Source organism: Tamandua tetradactyla, chromosome 6, assembly GCF_023851605.1.
Source record: "Tamandua tetradactyla isolate mTamTet1 chromosome 6, mTamTet1.pri, whole genome shotgun sequence".
Classification (NCBI taxonomy): domain Eukaryota; kingdom Metazoa; phylum Chordata; class Mammalia; order Pilosa; family Myrmecophagidae; genus Tamandua; species Tamandua tetradactyla.
Window position 1 is genome coordinate 46420699 of NC_135332.1, and position 13446 is coordinate 46434144.

At 35.1% G+C, this 13446-nt stretch overlaps 1 protein-coding gene across 5 annotated transcripts in view; it reads left to right on the forward strand.

The window, feature by feature from the left end:
- CCT6B (chaperonin containing TCP1 subunit 6B) overlaps positions 1–13446 on the forward strand; it is a 52326-nt gene that overhangs the window by 29134 nt on the left and 9746 nt on the right. For all 5 annotated transcript variants that reach the window (XR_013177692.1, XM_077165164.1, XM_077165162.1 and 2 more), the window contains 5 exons: positions 650–760; positions 917–1076; positions 10521–10603; positions 10949–11045; positions 11342–11489. Coding sequence is in view for 4 of the 5 variants with exons in the window: in XM_077165164.1 (XP_077021279.1) it covers positions 650–760; positions 917–1076; positions 10521–10603; positions 10949–11045; positions 11342–11489 (599 nt within the window). In the remaining variant the exon portion in view is untranslated. The remainder of the gene's footprint in view (positions 1–649; positions 761–916; positions 1077–10520; positions 10604–10948; positions 11046–11341; positions 11490–13446) is intronic.

A 13446-nucleotide genomic window follows, 5' to 3' on the forward strand; every position in this document is an offset into this window, starting at 1 on the left:
ATAAAAATATTTATTCTTGAAATAACATTTGGAAAACAGGTAAATAAGTGCCCCCCCCAAATCATCTATATTCCTACTACCCAGGCATAATCCTGCTCTTAATTTTCTTTCCTTTTTAATGACAAGGTGCTTGTTTTTTTAAAAGAATAATTGTAATTATGCTTCATATGCAATTTATCATTCTATGCTTATCAGCTAATATAGTAAACATTTTTCCATCTTTTTACAGAGTTTTCATGACAGTCAAATAACTGGATCATTATTTGCTGAACAATGCCTTATTGTTGGACGTTTACGTTAACAGTTTGCTTTTTGGTTAACAGTTTTTAACTGTTTTCCTGTAATTATTCTGAACAAATGTTCCTAAAAAACTCATATGCCTACCTTTCATTTCTTGATCAGTTTTGCCATATGTTTGAGCCACGTGGAGAATAATTCTGGGTTGATTTTTCATTGTGACTTCGTAGTCACATTGTGTTAAAGGGGATACTCTATCCTAATTTTACTAATTATATGTTAGATTTAAAGTTGGTGCAAAGAAACAATGTGTGCTCTGGTGGTTTTGTTACAACTTTGGGAATACAATTCTAATTTTATACCTAACTTTAGAGTGTATATTCAAACAAGAAACATTACATATCTTTAATAGATTGATCAGAGGATTAGTTTTGGATCATGGCGCCCGTCATCCTGATATGAAGAAACGAGTAGAAGATGCATTTATCCTTACTTGCAATGTGTCACTAGAATATGAAAAAACGTATGTATGTCAGTTTCTCTTTACAACTTTTTGAAATCAGTTTTTCAAAATGTGTTTTTAAATCTCTTTCCTTACTCTTAAATGTTTAATGTAGACTCCTTCCATTCTTCTTTATGCCCCTCTGGCTTTACTAGCTTGTTTTTATTAATCTTTTAGAGAGGTGAACTCTGGCTTCTTTTATAAGACTGCAGAAGAAAAAGAGAAATTAGTAAAAGCTGAAAGAAAATTTATTGACGATAGAGTACAAAAAATAATAGACCTGAAAGACAAAGTCTGTGCTCATTCCAACAAAGGATTTATTGTAATTAATCAAAAGGTGAGAAAGAATGTTTAGACTTTTGTTACTTTAAATGTTCTTCATTGTTTCTGAAGTATGAACTGCAGATCCCCGGAAGTTCAGTCACTAAGACCCTTTCAGAGAGCCCATAAGGTCAAAACTATTTTCATGATAATAAAATGCCTTTTCCACTGTGTTGACATTTGCATTAATGATGAAAAGCCATGGTGGGTTAAACTGCTGGCACTATTATAAAAAAAAAACAAAAACAGAAAATGACAAGTGCTGGAGAGGATGTGGAAAAAGAAGCACAGTTATCCACTGTCAATGAGAACGTAAAATGATACAGTTGCTGTGGAAGACAGTTTGGCAGTTCCTCAGGAAGCTAAGTCTAGAATTGCCATATGATCCAGCAATCCCATTGCTAGGTATCTATTCAGAGGACATGAGGGCAAGGACACAAACAGACATCTGCTCACCAATATTTATAGCAGCATAATTTACAGTTGCCAAGAGATGGAAACAGCCCAAATGGCCATCAATGGATAAGTGGCTAAACAAGCTGTAGTGTGTACATACAATGGAATATTACACAGCTGTAAGACAGAATAAAGTCATGAAGGATGTAACTATGTAAATGGACTTTTTTTAATTTTTAATTTTTTTTAAATAAAAAAAAAACACCAATCACAAACATTTGTAACTTTTGATCATTCCGTTCTACATATATAATCAGTAATTCACAATATCATCACATAGTTGCATATTCATCATCATGATCATTTCTTGAAACATTTGCATCTATTCAGAAAGAGAAATAAAAAGAAATCAGAAAAAAATTCATACATACCATACCCCCCACCTCTCCCCCTCACCGATCACCAGCACTTCACTCTAAATTTATTTTAACATTTGTTCCTCCTATTATTCATCTTTACTCCATATGTTTTACTCATCTGTTGATAGGGTAGATAAAAGGAGCATTAGTCACATGGTTTTCAAAATCACACAGTCACATTGTGAAAGCTAGTATCATTATACAATCATCTTCAAGAAACATGGCTACTGGAACACAGCTCCACATTTTCAGGCAGTTCCCTCCAACCTCTCCACTACATCTTGACTAACAAGGTGATATCTATTTAATGTGTAAGAATAACCTCCAGGATAACCTCTCGACTCTGTTTGGAATCTCTCAGCCATTGACACTTTATTTTGTCTCATTTCACTCTTTCCCCTTTTGGTTGAGAAGGTTTCCTCAATCCCTTGATGCTGAGTCACAGCTCATTCCAGGATTTCTGTCCAGTGTTGCCAGGAAGGTGCACACCCCTGGAAGTCAAGGCCCATGTACACGGGGAGGGTGATGAGTTTGCTTGTTGTGTTGGCTGGAGAAAGAGGCCACATCTGAGCAACAAAAGAGGTTCTCTTGGGGGTGACTCTTAGGCCTAATTTTAAGTAGTTTTGACCTATCTTTTGTGGGGTTAAGTTTCTATGAACAGACCCCAAGATTGGGGGGCCCAGCCTATAGCTTTGGTTGTCCACACTGCTTGTGAGAATATCAAGAATTCAACTTGGGGAAGTTGAATTTTCCTTCTTTCTCACCATTCCCCGAAGTAGACTTTGCAAATACTTTTTTATTCACTGTTCAAATCACTCTTGGATATATTGAGGCATCACTCTGGATGAACCAACAAAATCTCATGTCCTACTCAAGGTTTCATGTACTTATGGTGTTCAATTAAGCTGTCTACATAAGTTATATTGGGAAATGCACTAGTCAAAATATAAATTTTGTACCAGATAAACATTTTTTTGCTTTAGTCTCACACATAAGGTAAAAATTTTAAATGTTAGTTACCATCTATTTTCAGCACCCTGCCGTAATGACATTCTTTGTTCTTCCTCATGCAAAAACATTTTTTAAATTTGTACATTTAGTCACTATTATTATACCCCCTAGACATTCCTAGATTATACCGTCTCAGTCTTTATCATCTATCTTTCTTTCTGATTTCATTTGTGCCCCAAATCCTCCCCCCTCTATCATTCGCACATTCAGCTTCATTCAGTGTTTTATATAATTGTATTACAGTTAGGTAGTATTGTGCTGTCCATTTCTGAATTGTTGTTTTTTTTAACTTTTTTTATTAATTAAAAAAATTAACAAACAAAACATTTAGATATCATTCCATTCTACATATACAATCAGTAATTCTTAATATCATCACATAGTTGCATAGTCATCATTTCTTAGTATATTTGCATCGATTTAGAAAAAGAAATAAAAAGACAACAGAAAAAGAAATAAAATGATAATAGAGAAAAAAAGACTATACATACCATACCCCTTACCCCTCGCTTTCATTTAACACTAACATTTCAAACTGAATTTATTTTAACATTTGTTCCCCCTATTATTTATTTTTATTCCGTATGTTCTACTCTTCTGTTGATATAGTAGCTAAAAGGAGCATCAGACATAAGGTTTTCACATTCACAGAGTCTCATTGTGAAAGCTATATCATTGTTCAGTCATCATCAAGAAACATGGCTACTGGAACACAGCTCTACATTTTCAGGCAGTTCCCTCCAGCTTCTCCACTACATCTTGAACACCAAGGTGATATCTACTTAATGCATAAGAATAACCTCCAGGATAACCTCTTGACTCTGTTTGGAATCTCTCAGCCATTGACACTTTGTCTCATTTTACTCTTCCCCCTTTTGGTCAAGAAGGTTCTCTCAATCCCTATTGTTAATTCTCAGCTCATTCTAGGGTTTTTCTCAGTCCTTTGATGCTGAGTCTCAGCTCATTCCAGGATCTTTGTCCCACGTTGCCAGGAAGGTCCACACCCCTGGGAGTCATGTCCCATGCAGAGAGGGGGAGGGTGGTGAGACTGCTCGTCATGTTGGCTGGAGAGAGAGGCCACATCTGAGCAACAAAAGAGGCTCTCTTGGGGGTGACTCTTAGGACTAAATTTTAAGTAGACTTGACCTATCCTTTGTGGGGTTAAGTTTCATGTGAACAAACCCCAAGACTGGGGGCTCAGCCTATAGCTTTGGTTGTCCACACTGCTTGTGAGAATATCAAGAATTCAACTTGGGGAAGTTGAATTTCTCCCCACTCTCACCATTCCCCGAAGGGGGCTTGCAAATACTTTTCCAGTCACTGATCAAATCATTCTGGGATTCATCGGGGCATCACTCTGGACAAACCAACAAATCTCATGTACTACCTGAGATTCCAAGTACTTATGACATTCAATCAAACTATCTACATGAGTTATATTAAGAAATGCTCTAGTCAAAATATAAATTTTGTAACAAGTAAACATTTTTTGCTTTAGTCTCACACATAAGGTGACATTTTAAAGTATTAATTATCATCTATTTTCAGCACCCTGCAATAATGACATTCCTTTGTTCTTCCACATGCAAAAACATTTTTAAAATTTGTACATTGTACATTTCACTATTATTATATACTCTAGGCATTCCTAGATTATACCATCTCAATCTTTAACATCTATCTTTCTTTCTGAGTTCATTAAGTCCCCAGCCCTCCTCCCTCTATTATTCTCACATGCAGCTTCATTTAGTGTTTTAACATAATTACATTACAGTTAGGTAGTATGGTGCTGTCCATTTCTGAGTTTTTGTATCCAGTCCTGTTGCACAGTCTGTATCCCTTCAGCTCCAATTACCCACTATCTTACCCTATTTCTATCTCTTGATGGTCTCTGTTACCAATGACATATTCCAAGTTTATTCACTAATGTCAGTTCATATCAGTGAGACCATACAGTATTTGTCCTTCAGTTTTTGGCTAGTCTCACTCAGCATAATGTTCTCAAGGTCCATCCAGGTTGTTACATACTTCATAACTTTATTCTGTCTTAGAGCTGCATAATATTCCATCGTATGTATATACCACAGTTTGTTTAGCCACTCATCTGTTGATGGACATTTTTGGCTGTTTCCATTTCCTTGCAATTGTAAATAACACTGCTATAAACATTGGTGTGCAAATGTCCGTTTGTATCTTTGCCCTTAAGTCGTCTGAGTAGATACCTAGCAATGGTATTGCTGGGTCATATGGCAATTCTATATTCATCTTTTTGAGGAACCGCCAAACTGCCTTCCACAGTGGTTGCACCATTTGACATTCCCACCAACAGTGGGTAAGTGTGCCTCTTTCTCCGCATCCTCTCCAGCACTTGTCATTTTCTGTTTTGTTGATAATGGCCATTCTGGTGGGTGTGAGATGATATCTCATTGTGGTTTTGATTTGCATTTCTCTAATGGCCAGGGCCTTTTAGCATTTCTTCATGTGCCTTTTGGCCATTTGCATTTCCTCTTCTGAGAGGTGTCTGTTCAAGTCTTTTTCCCATTTTGTAATTGGATTGGCTGTCTTTTTGTTGTTGAGTTGAACAATCTCTTTATACATTCTGGGTACTAGACCTTTATCTGATATATCGTTTCCAAATATTGTTTCCCATTGTGTAGGCTGTCTTTTTACTTTCTTGATGACGTTCTTTGATGTGCCAAAGTGTTCAATTTTGAGGAGTTCCCATTTCTTTCTTTCTTTCTTCAGTGCTCTTGCTTTGTGTGTAAAGTCTAGGAAACCATCTCCTAGTATAAGATTTATAAGATGTTTCCCTACATTTTCTTAAAACAGTTTTATGGTCTTAGATCTATTGTTTAGGTCTTTGATCCATTTTGAGTTAATTTTTGTTTAGGGTGTGAGATATGGGTCCTCTTTCATTCTTTTGCATATGGATGTCCAGTTCTATAGGCACCATGTGTGAATGGACTTTGAGGACAATATGCTGAGTGAAATTAGCTAGAAACAAAAGGACAAATACTGTATGGACTCACTAATATGAACTAACATTAATAATGAGTGAACTTGGAAAATTGAAGTTGAGAACACAGGTTATCAGAAGATAGAAATAGGATAGATATTGGGCAATTGGTGCTGACGGAAAACAGATGGTGCAACAAGACTGATTGTAAAAATTCAGAAATGGGTAGCACAATGTTACCTGATTGTAGCACAATAATATAAGTACACTGAATGAAGCTGAATGTGAGTATGATAGAGGGAGAAGGGCTGGGGGCCAAGTATGAAACCAGAAGGAAAGATAGAGGATAAAGACTGACATGGTATAATTTAGGAACGCCTAGAGTATATAATGATGGTGATTAAACATACAAATTAAAAATGTTTTTGCATGAGGGAGAACAAATGAATGTCAGTATTGCAGGCTGTTGAAAATAGATGGTATATGGGAAAAAGTACAATGAATGTAAGCCAGTGTCTATAGTCAACAGTAACATTGTAATATGCTTCCACTGAGTGTAACAAAGTCATTAAGTCAAAACTAAATGTCAACACAGTGGGAGGGGGAGGATTGGGAAAAAGGTATGGATTCTGTGTGGAAGAAAAGGAAACGTCTTCACTATGGTGGCAAAGGCATGTCTGTACAGTTAGGCTGGATTGTATGATGTGTGAATAAAACTGTTTAAAAATGAGAGAAACCAGTGCTAGAGAAAATGTGGAGAGAGAGAGATGTACCTATTGACTGTTGGTGGGGAAATGAGAGGTTTAGCCCCTTGGAGGACAATGTGGTGGTTTCACAGGAGGCTAGAGGTGGGTTTGCCATTGATCCTGAAACCCTGCTGCTCAGTATATACCTGGAGGAACTGAAGGTGAAGACACGAATGGACATTTGCACACTGGTGTTTACAGCAGCAGTATTCCTGATCCACAATGAATGGAGATGGGGATACAACAATTGAGGAATGGAAAGGGGAAATAAGGTATATATGTACAATGGACTACTGAGTGGCCACAAGAAGGAATGAAGTTGTGAGACATGCAACTAGGTGAATGAAACTTAAGAGCTGTATGTTGAATGAAATGTCAGGAAAAAAGACAAATATTATCATGCTTCACTTATATGGACTAACTATAATATGAAGATTTGGTGAACTAAAGTCGAGAGCATGGGTTACCAAGTTGGGGCTTATTGTAAAGGGTCCTAGATTATAAACTCTTACAGCAGTCACATATATTCATGAGGTAATATATAGGTAATGAATACATATATTCATGAGGTAATACCAGAATCTGATAACCCTAGATTCTGAGATACTAAGCTGTTTGTATATAACTTGGTCTTTCCCAGAAACTTTGGGTACTTATATGATACCTGAGACTCAGAGTTAGAATTCTGAAGCTATGAAAGTGAGCAGTAACCCATAAAGGAACTGTTCAAAAAGATCCAAAACTGTATCAGACTTCAACTAGAGATATGAATGAAGCTGATATGGATAGGACTAAGGTATACTAGAAGACTAGGTAAAGGATGATATCATTCATATTTTAAAACCTCATCTTCTGGGTGAGACTAAATTGTGAGATGTTGTTTGGTGCAAAATATATATTTTGGGTAGTACATTTCCTAATTTAACTTTCATGGTCAGTTTAGTTGAACACCATAAGTACATGGAATCTTGAGTAGGGAGTGAGATTCTGTTGGTTTGTCCAGGATACTATAATGCCCCTATAAATCCCAGAGTGATTTGGGCAGTGAATGAAGAACTATTGCAGGGTCCTTTTGGGGGAATAGGGAGAAGGGGGAAGGTGTTCAACTTCCCCGTTTGGAGAATTTCCATTATTCTTGCAAGCAGTAGGTACAACCAAATCAATAGGCCAAGCTCTTGATCTTGGGGTTTGCCCCTGTGAAACTTATTCCTGTGAAGGATAGACTAAGCCTACTTAAATTATGCCTAAGAGTCACCCCCAGAGACCCTCTTTTGTTGATCTGATGTGGCCTCTCTCTTTAAGCTAATTCAGCATGTGAACTCACTACCTTTCCTCCTACATGGGACATGGCTCCCACAGGTGTAAATCCCTCTGGCAACATGGGGCAGGAAGCCTGGGATAAGCCAGGACCTGGCATCAAGAGATTGAGAAATCCTTCTTGATGAAAAAGGGGAAAAGAGAAATGAGAAAAAAAGTTTCAATGGCTGAGATTTCAAAGTCGAGAGGATAACCTGGAGGTTATCCTTATGTGTAATATAGGTAATCGTTTCTAGTTTACAGTGTATTGGAGTGGCTAGAGGGAAGTACCTGAAACTCCTGAGCTGTGTTCCAGTAGCCTAGATTCTTTTCTTTTAATTTTTAAATTTTTTAAAAACACAACAACAAACAAACCATGAACATTCTTACCATATGATCATTCCATTCTTGGTATATAAACAATAACTCACAATATCATCACGTAGTTCTATATTCATCACTGTGATCACTTCTTACAACATTTGCATCAATTCAGAAAAAGAAATAAGAAAAAAGAAAAAAACTCATACATACCATACCCCTTACCCTTCCCTCTCATTGACTGCTCACATTTCTATCTACCCAATATATTTTAGCCTTTGTTTCCCCTATTTTTTTCTATACCCCTTACCACTCCCTTTCATTGATCAGTACCATTTCAATCTACTAAATTTATTTTAACATTTGTTCCCCCTTTTATTTATTTTTAATCCCTATGTTTTACTCATCTGTCCATACCGTAGATAAAAGGAGCATCAGACACAAGGTTTTCACGATCACATCATCATATTGTGAAAGCTTTATCATTATACAATCATCTTCAAGAAACATGGCTACTGAAACACAGCTCTACAGTTTCAGGCACTTCCCTCCAGTCTCTCCAATATACCTTAACTAAAAAGGTGGTATCTGTATAATGCATAAGAGTTATCTCCAGGGTAACCTCTCAACTCTGTTTGAAATCTCTCAGCCATTGACACTTTATTTTGTCTCATTTCCCTCTGTCCCCTTTTCGTCAAAAAGATTTTCTCAATCCCTGGGTGCTAAGTCCCAACTTATTCTAGGATTTCTGTCCCACATTGCCAGGAAGGTTTACTCCCCTGGGAGTCATGTCCCACATAGAGAGGGGGAGAGCAGTGAATTTGCTTATCGTGTTGGCTGAGAGAGAGAGGCCATATCTGAGCAGCAAAAGAGGTTCTCTGGGGGTAACCCTTAGGCCTAATTTTAAGTAGGCTTATCCTATCCTTTGTAGGGATATGTTTCATATGAACAAACTCCAAGATTGAGCCAGTAGCCTGGATTCTTGAAGATGATTGTATAAAGATAAAATGTTTACAATGTGACTGTGATTGTGAATACCTGTGTCTGATACTCCTTATATCCAGTGTATGGACAGATGAGTAAAAAATATGGATATAAATAAATAAATAAATAATAGGGGGGAAAGGGTAAAATAGAATATCTTAAAGCAGTAGCAATTATTAATTTTATTAAATTGTGTTCCTTAAATATGCACTCTTTTAATATTCTGAGTGATGAAATGTGATACGTACACCAAGCACTTCTGCTGCATACCAAAATGCTATGGCTGTTTTGAACAAAAGCTTCTTGTGCCAGTGTTTGAGTTGTGAGCTAAACTAGCCACCTTTTCATACAGCATCATTTTTACTTGAAAGAATGACTGAGAAAAACTGTGGTTAATTAGACGAGTATTTGGTAGATGTTTTCTCAAAAAGTAATGAAGCAATCCTGTCACTTCAAGGAAATCAACTAATTGTATTTCTTGACCTTTAAACTTTAAAGTGAAAATTAGAATTTTGAAAAACTTCTTTCTGTCACTGTGATCTTGACAGTTTTCCAATACTTAAGATTTTTCTGGTAATATCAGGGGTGATACTAATAAATGTGATTTTTTTGATATTGTGTAGCCATGGAATATGTCCAGTATTTTCCAAATGACTAAAAAGGCATGGTCTTATGAAGTCATTCCTGGGTAAATAATCCACTTGAAGTGTAAAATAGACCAATAGATTTTAATAAAAGACAGTATAAAAAATTCATTACTATTGTTCCATATTCCAAATGGAAACTAACCTTTAAGAAGCTACCACTTGCTGGTTTTGGTATAGTGTCAAATAAGAATATCCACATTTATCAAAGAAGATTATTAAAATACTCTTTTCAAATATATATCTTTGAAGTTATGTTTTCTTCATATACTTTAACCAAAGCAACATATTGCAGCAAATTGAATACAGAAGCAGATATTAGAATCCAGCTGTCTCCTATTAAGTCAGACATTAAGGAGATTTGAAAAAAAAATAAAACAATGCCACTACTCTGTTTTTTTTAAATTTAGTAAGTTTTACTAAAACTTATGTTAACTTCAAGTGGGTTTATTGTTATTTTAAATGGATAATTTTTTTTCTTTTTTTTTAATGGATAACTTTTTAAATTTCTGTTTTAATTTATAATATTGATATATTAAAATATATTGATAGCTACAGTTCACATAAACTAAAGCACTTTGCTATTCTTAATGATTTTTTAAGAGTATAAAGCACTACCGAGACCAAAAAGTTTTGAGAAATACTGGCCTAAAACTTGCTCATAACTTTTATGTTAATTTATTATAGGGAATTGATCCAGTTTCCTTAGATGCTCTTGCAAAACATGGCATAGTAGCTCTTCGCAGAGCCAAAAGAAGAAATATGGAAAGGTAAGCTTGCAGATAATTGTGTATCCTAGATTTTTAACAGATTAAAATGAAATCATCCCACGTGATTGCTTTTAGCTTATATGTAAATGTTGTTGAGCAAAATAGTAGTGTAAAAATTCTAATTTTTGTTTTTAATTTCAGTAAATAATTGAACTGTCAAAATATCAAGGTTAATAACCTACTTCAGGACTTTGTTGAAGTACAAGGAAGGCTTCCATTTTCTTAAAACAGATTTTAAAAACATTGTGATGATACTGTCTTTGAGTTATGTATCTTTCCACCTTTAAGAAATTAGTCTTTATGTTTTCCATAATCAGAGCTATGGTAAAATATATGTAATTTCAGACTATCGCTTGCTTGTGGTGGAATGGCTGTGAATTCTTTTGAAGACCTTGCTGCAGATTGCTTAGGACATGCTGGTCTTGTATATGAGTATACATTAGTGAGTATATCTGAGAGCAGTGATTATAAAGCAAATATCAAACTTTTTTTAACACTAAACCTTTTAATTCAGGTTTGGCATTTTGAGATCTGAATAATTAATAGGACAGATTTTATAATTTATTTACCTAAATGTTTGTTAAGAGTTCAAATATAATTTAGCTACTTTTAACATATCTTTAGTTATTTGTGATAAGAAAATTTCACATGAAGATTGAGTTCTAGTATTATAAACTTTGTCTTAATTTCATAATTATATTAAATATTAAAGTTATATTTTCTTGTATTTTCTGTTAGGACGAAGAAAAGTTCACTTTTATTGAGGATTGTGTTAACCCTCGCTCTGTCACCTTGTTGGTTAAGGGGCCAAATAAACATACTCTCACCCAAATCAAGGATGCCATAAGAGATGGACTTCATGCTGTCAAAAATGCGATTGAGGATGGTAAACTGTTTTTTTGTAATAGATGTGACCCTTATCCATTTTGTAAGTAGTAATAAATCTATCATAGTATATATGGTATTTTAAAAGATGTGATGATTATTAGTCTCTCATTTCACTTTGGGTAATTTGTAGTTTGGATTGTGAGGTTTTTCTTTTGGAATATTCTTAATAGTATGCTGCCGTTTTAATTATACTGCTATTTATGAAATGAAAAAGCACTTAATACTATAGTGTCATTTTTTATTTTTAGAAAGTTGTTTTTAAAACCTAAAAGCAGTTAAAACTTATATTACCTCAGTGCAATGTAATTTTAAGAAAGATTAGGAAAGAAGATTATCATTTATTTATTGATAATTTATAACCAATGTCCTTCTAAAAGGAGTTTGTGTAATCTCATGAAAACACACATGTTTAAAATAGGATAATAAGCACATGAAAAGATGATCCACATCATTAGTAGTTTAGGAAAACATAAAACCACAAGGAGATTCCATTTATAACCATTAAGATGGCTATAATTAAAAAGATGATACTAATAAGTATTGGCATGAATATGGAGAAATTGGGACCTGTATACATTACTGGTGGGAATATAAAATGATACAGCTGTCTTGGAAAACAGTTTGGCAGTTCCTCAGGAAGTTATGACCTGGTAATTCCACTCGTAGGTATATACACAAAAGAATTAAAAACAAATGTCCACACCAGAACTTATACATGAATGTTCATAGCAGCATTATTTATAATAGCCCAAAAGATGGAAACAACCCAAATATCCATTAACTAAATGAATAGATAAACAAATAGAAAATACAATAGAATATATGTATATCTCTATATTCTATTGTATTTTCTATTTGTTTATATATATATATATATTATCACTCCACAATCTTTTATTAATGCTTTATACTTACTGACTACTGCAAAGGAAGCAGCAGTTTTTCCTGACCTAGAAGAGTTTACAGTTTAATGCGGAGGAAAAAAAAAATTTTTTTTTAAAGGAAGAAATAACGGTACAGGGGTGGTTAAGTGGTAGAATGCTCACCTTCCATACAGGAGACCCGGGTTCAATTCCTGAACCATGTACCACCACCCCTGCCAAAAAAAAAAAAAAGGTAGAAATAAACAGAGAATGAAGCCAAAGTGAATGCAAATAGTACAGGCTATACATACAACTATGAGAGTCTGGTTTTATTCAAGAATGCTTCCGAGAAAGCTGAGTCCTAAAGAAAGGTTAAATCTAAAAGAGTGTAACTTCTCCCCAAATGTGCAATTTTTTCTAAGAATAAACCAATGACTTCTGAAGATAAATTTAATTAAAAATAATATTTAAAAGCTAGGAGCCCCGATGCTGCTGACGCAGATGTGCTTTCAAGTATTATATCAAGAAACCCAGTGCATGTACTAAAAGTAGAGCAGCAAATCTTAAACAGTCTTTTGGCAGAATGCCCTGGGTCTTAATTAAGGTTTACCATTTGGTAAATCAGCTGCTACTTCCAATGGTTCCACCGTGTCACAAGAGTATCAGATCTCACTGTTGGGGCAGAATTAACAAGGAGACCAAATGAAATCACTAAGAATTTTGGGAGGCATAGTTTAAGTCAAATGGTGTGGAGTGTAAAGTGTTACACTTGTATTTGCTCAGCATGTTAACTCTCTTAACTGGATCAAACATCAGTTCTGTCCAAGTGCTCCTCACTCGAAGTACTAAACTGGAGTGCAATTCTTGAAGCTAATTAACTTCGGTGCCATCTGGACTCTTTTGACAAAGTTTCAAATTTTAAAGAGGTAGGAAACAGGAAAAGGAGGCACTCTAGAATAATTCCTCAGGTAGACATACAAATTAAAGAATCTGAGTGAAATTAGACCAGCCTAAAAGAACTCAGGCATTTGACAGGCATTGTTTTTTTTCAAGTGACAAAAATAATTAACAGCATTAGTATTTAGTTCCTCA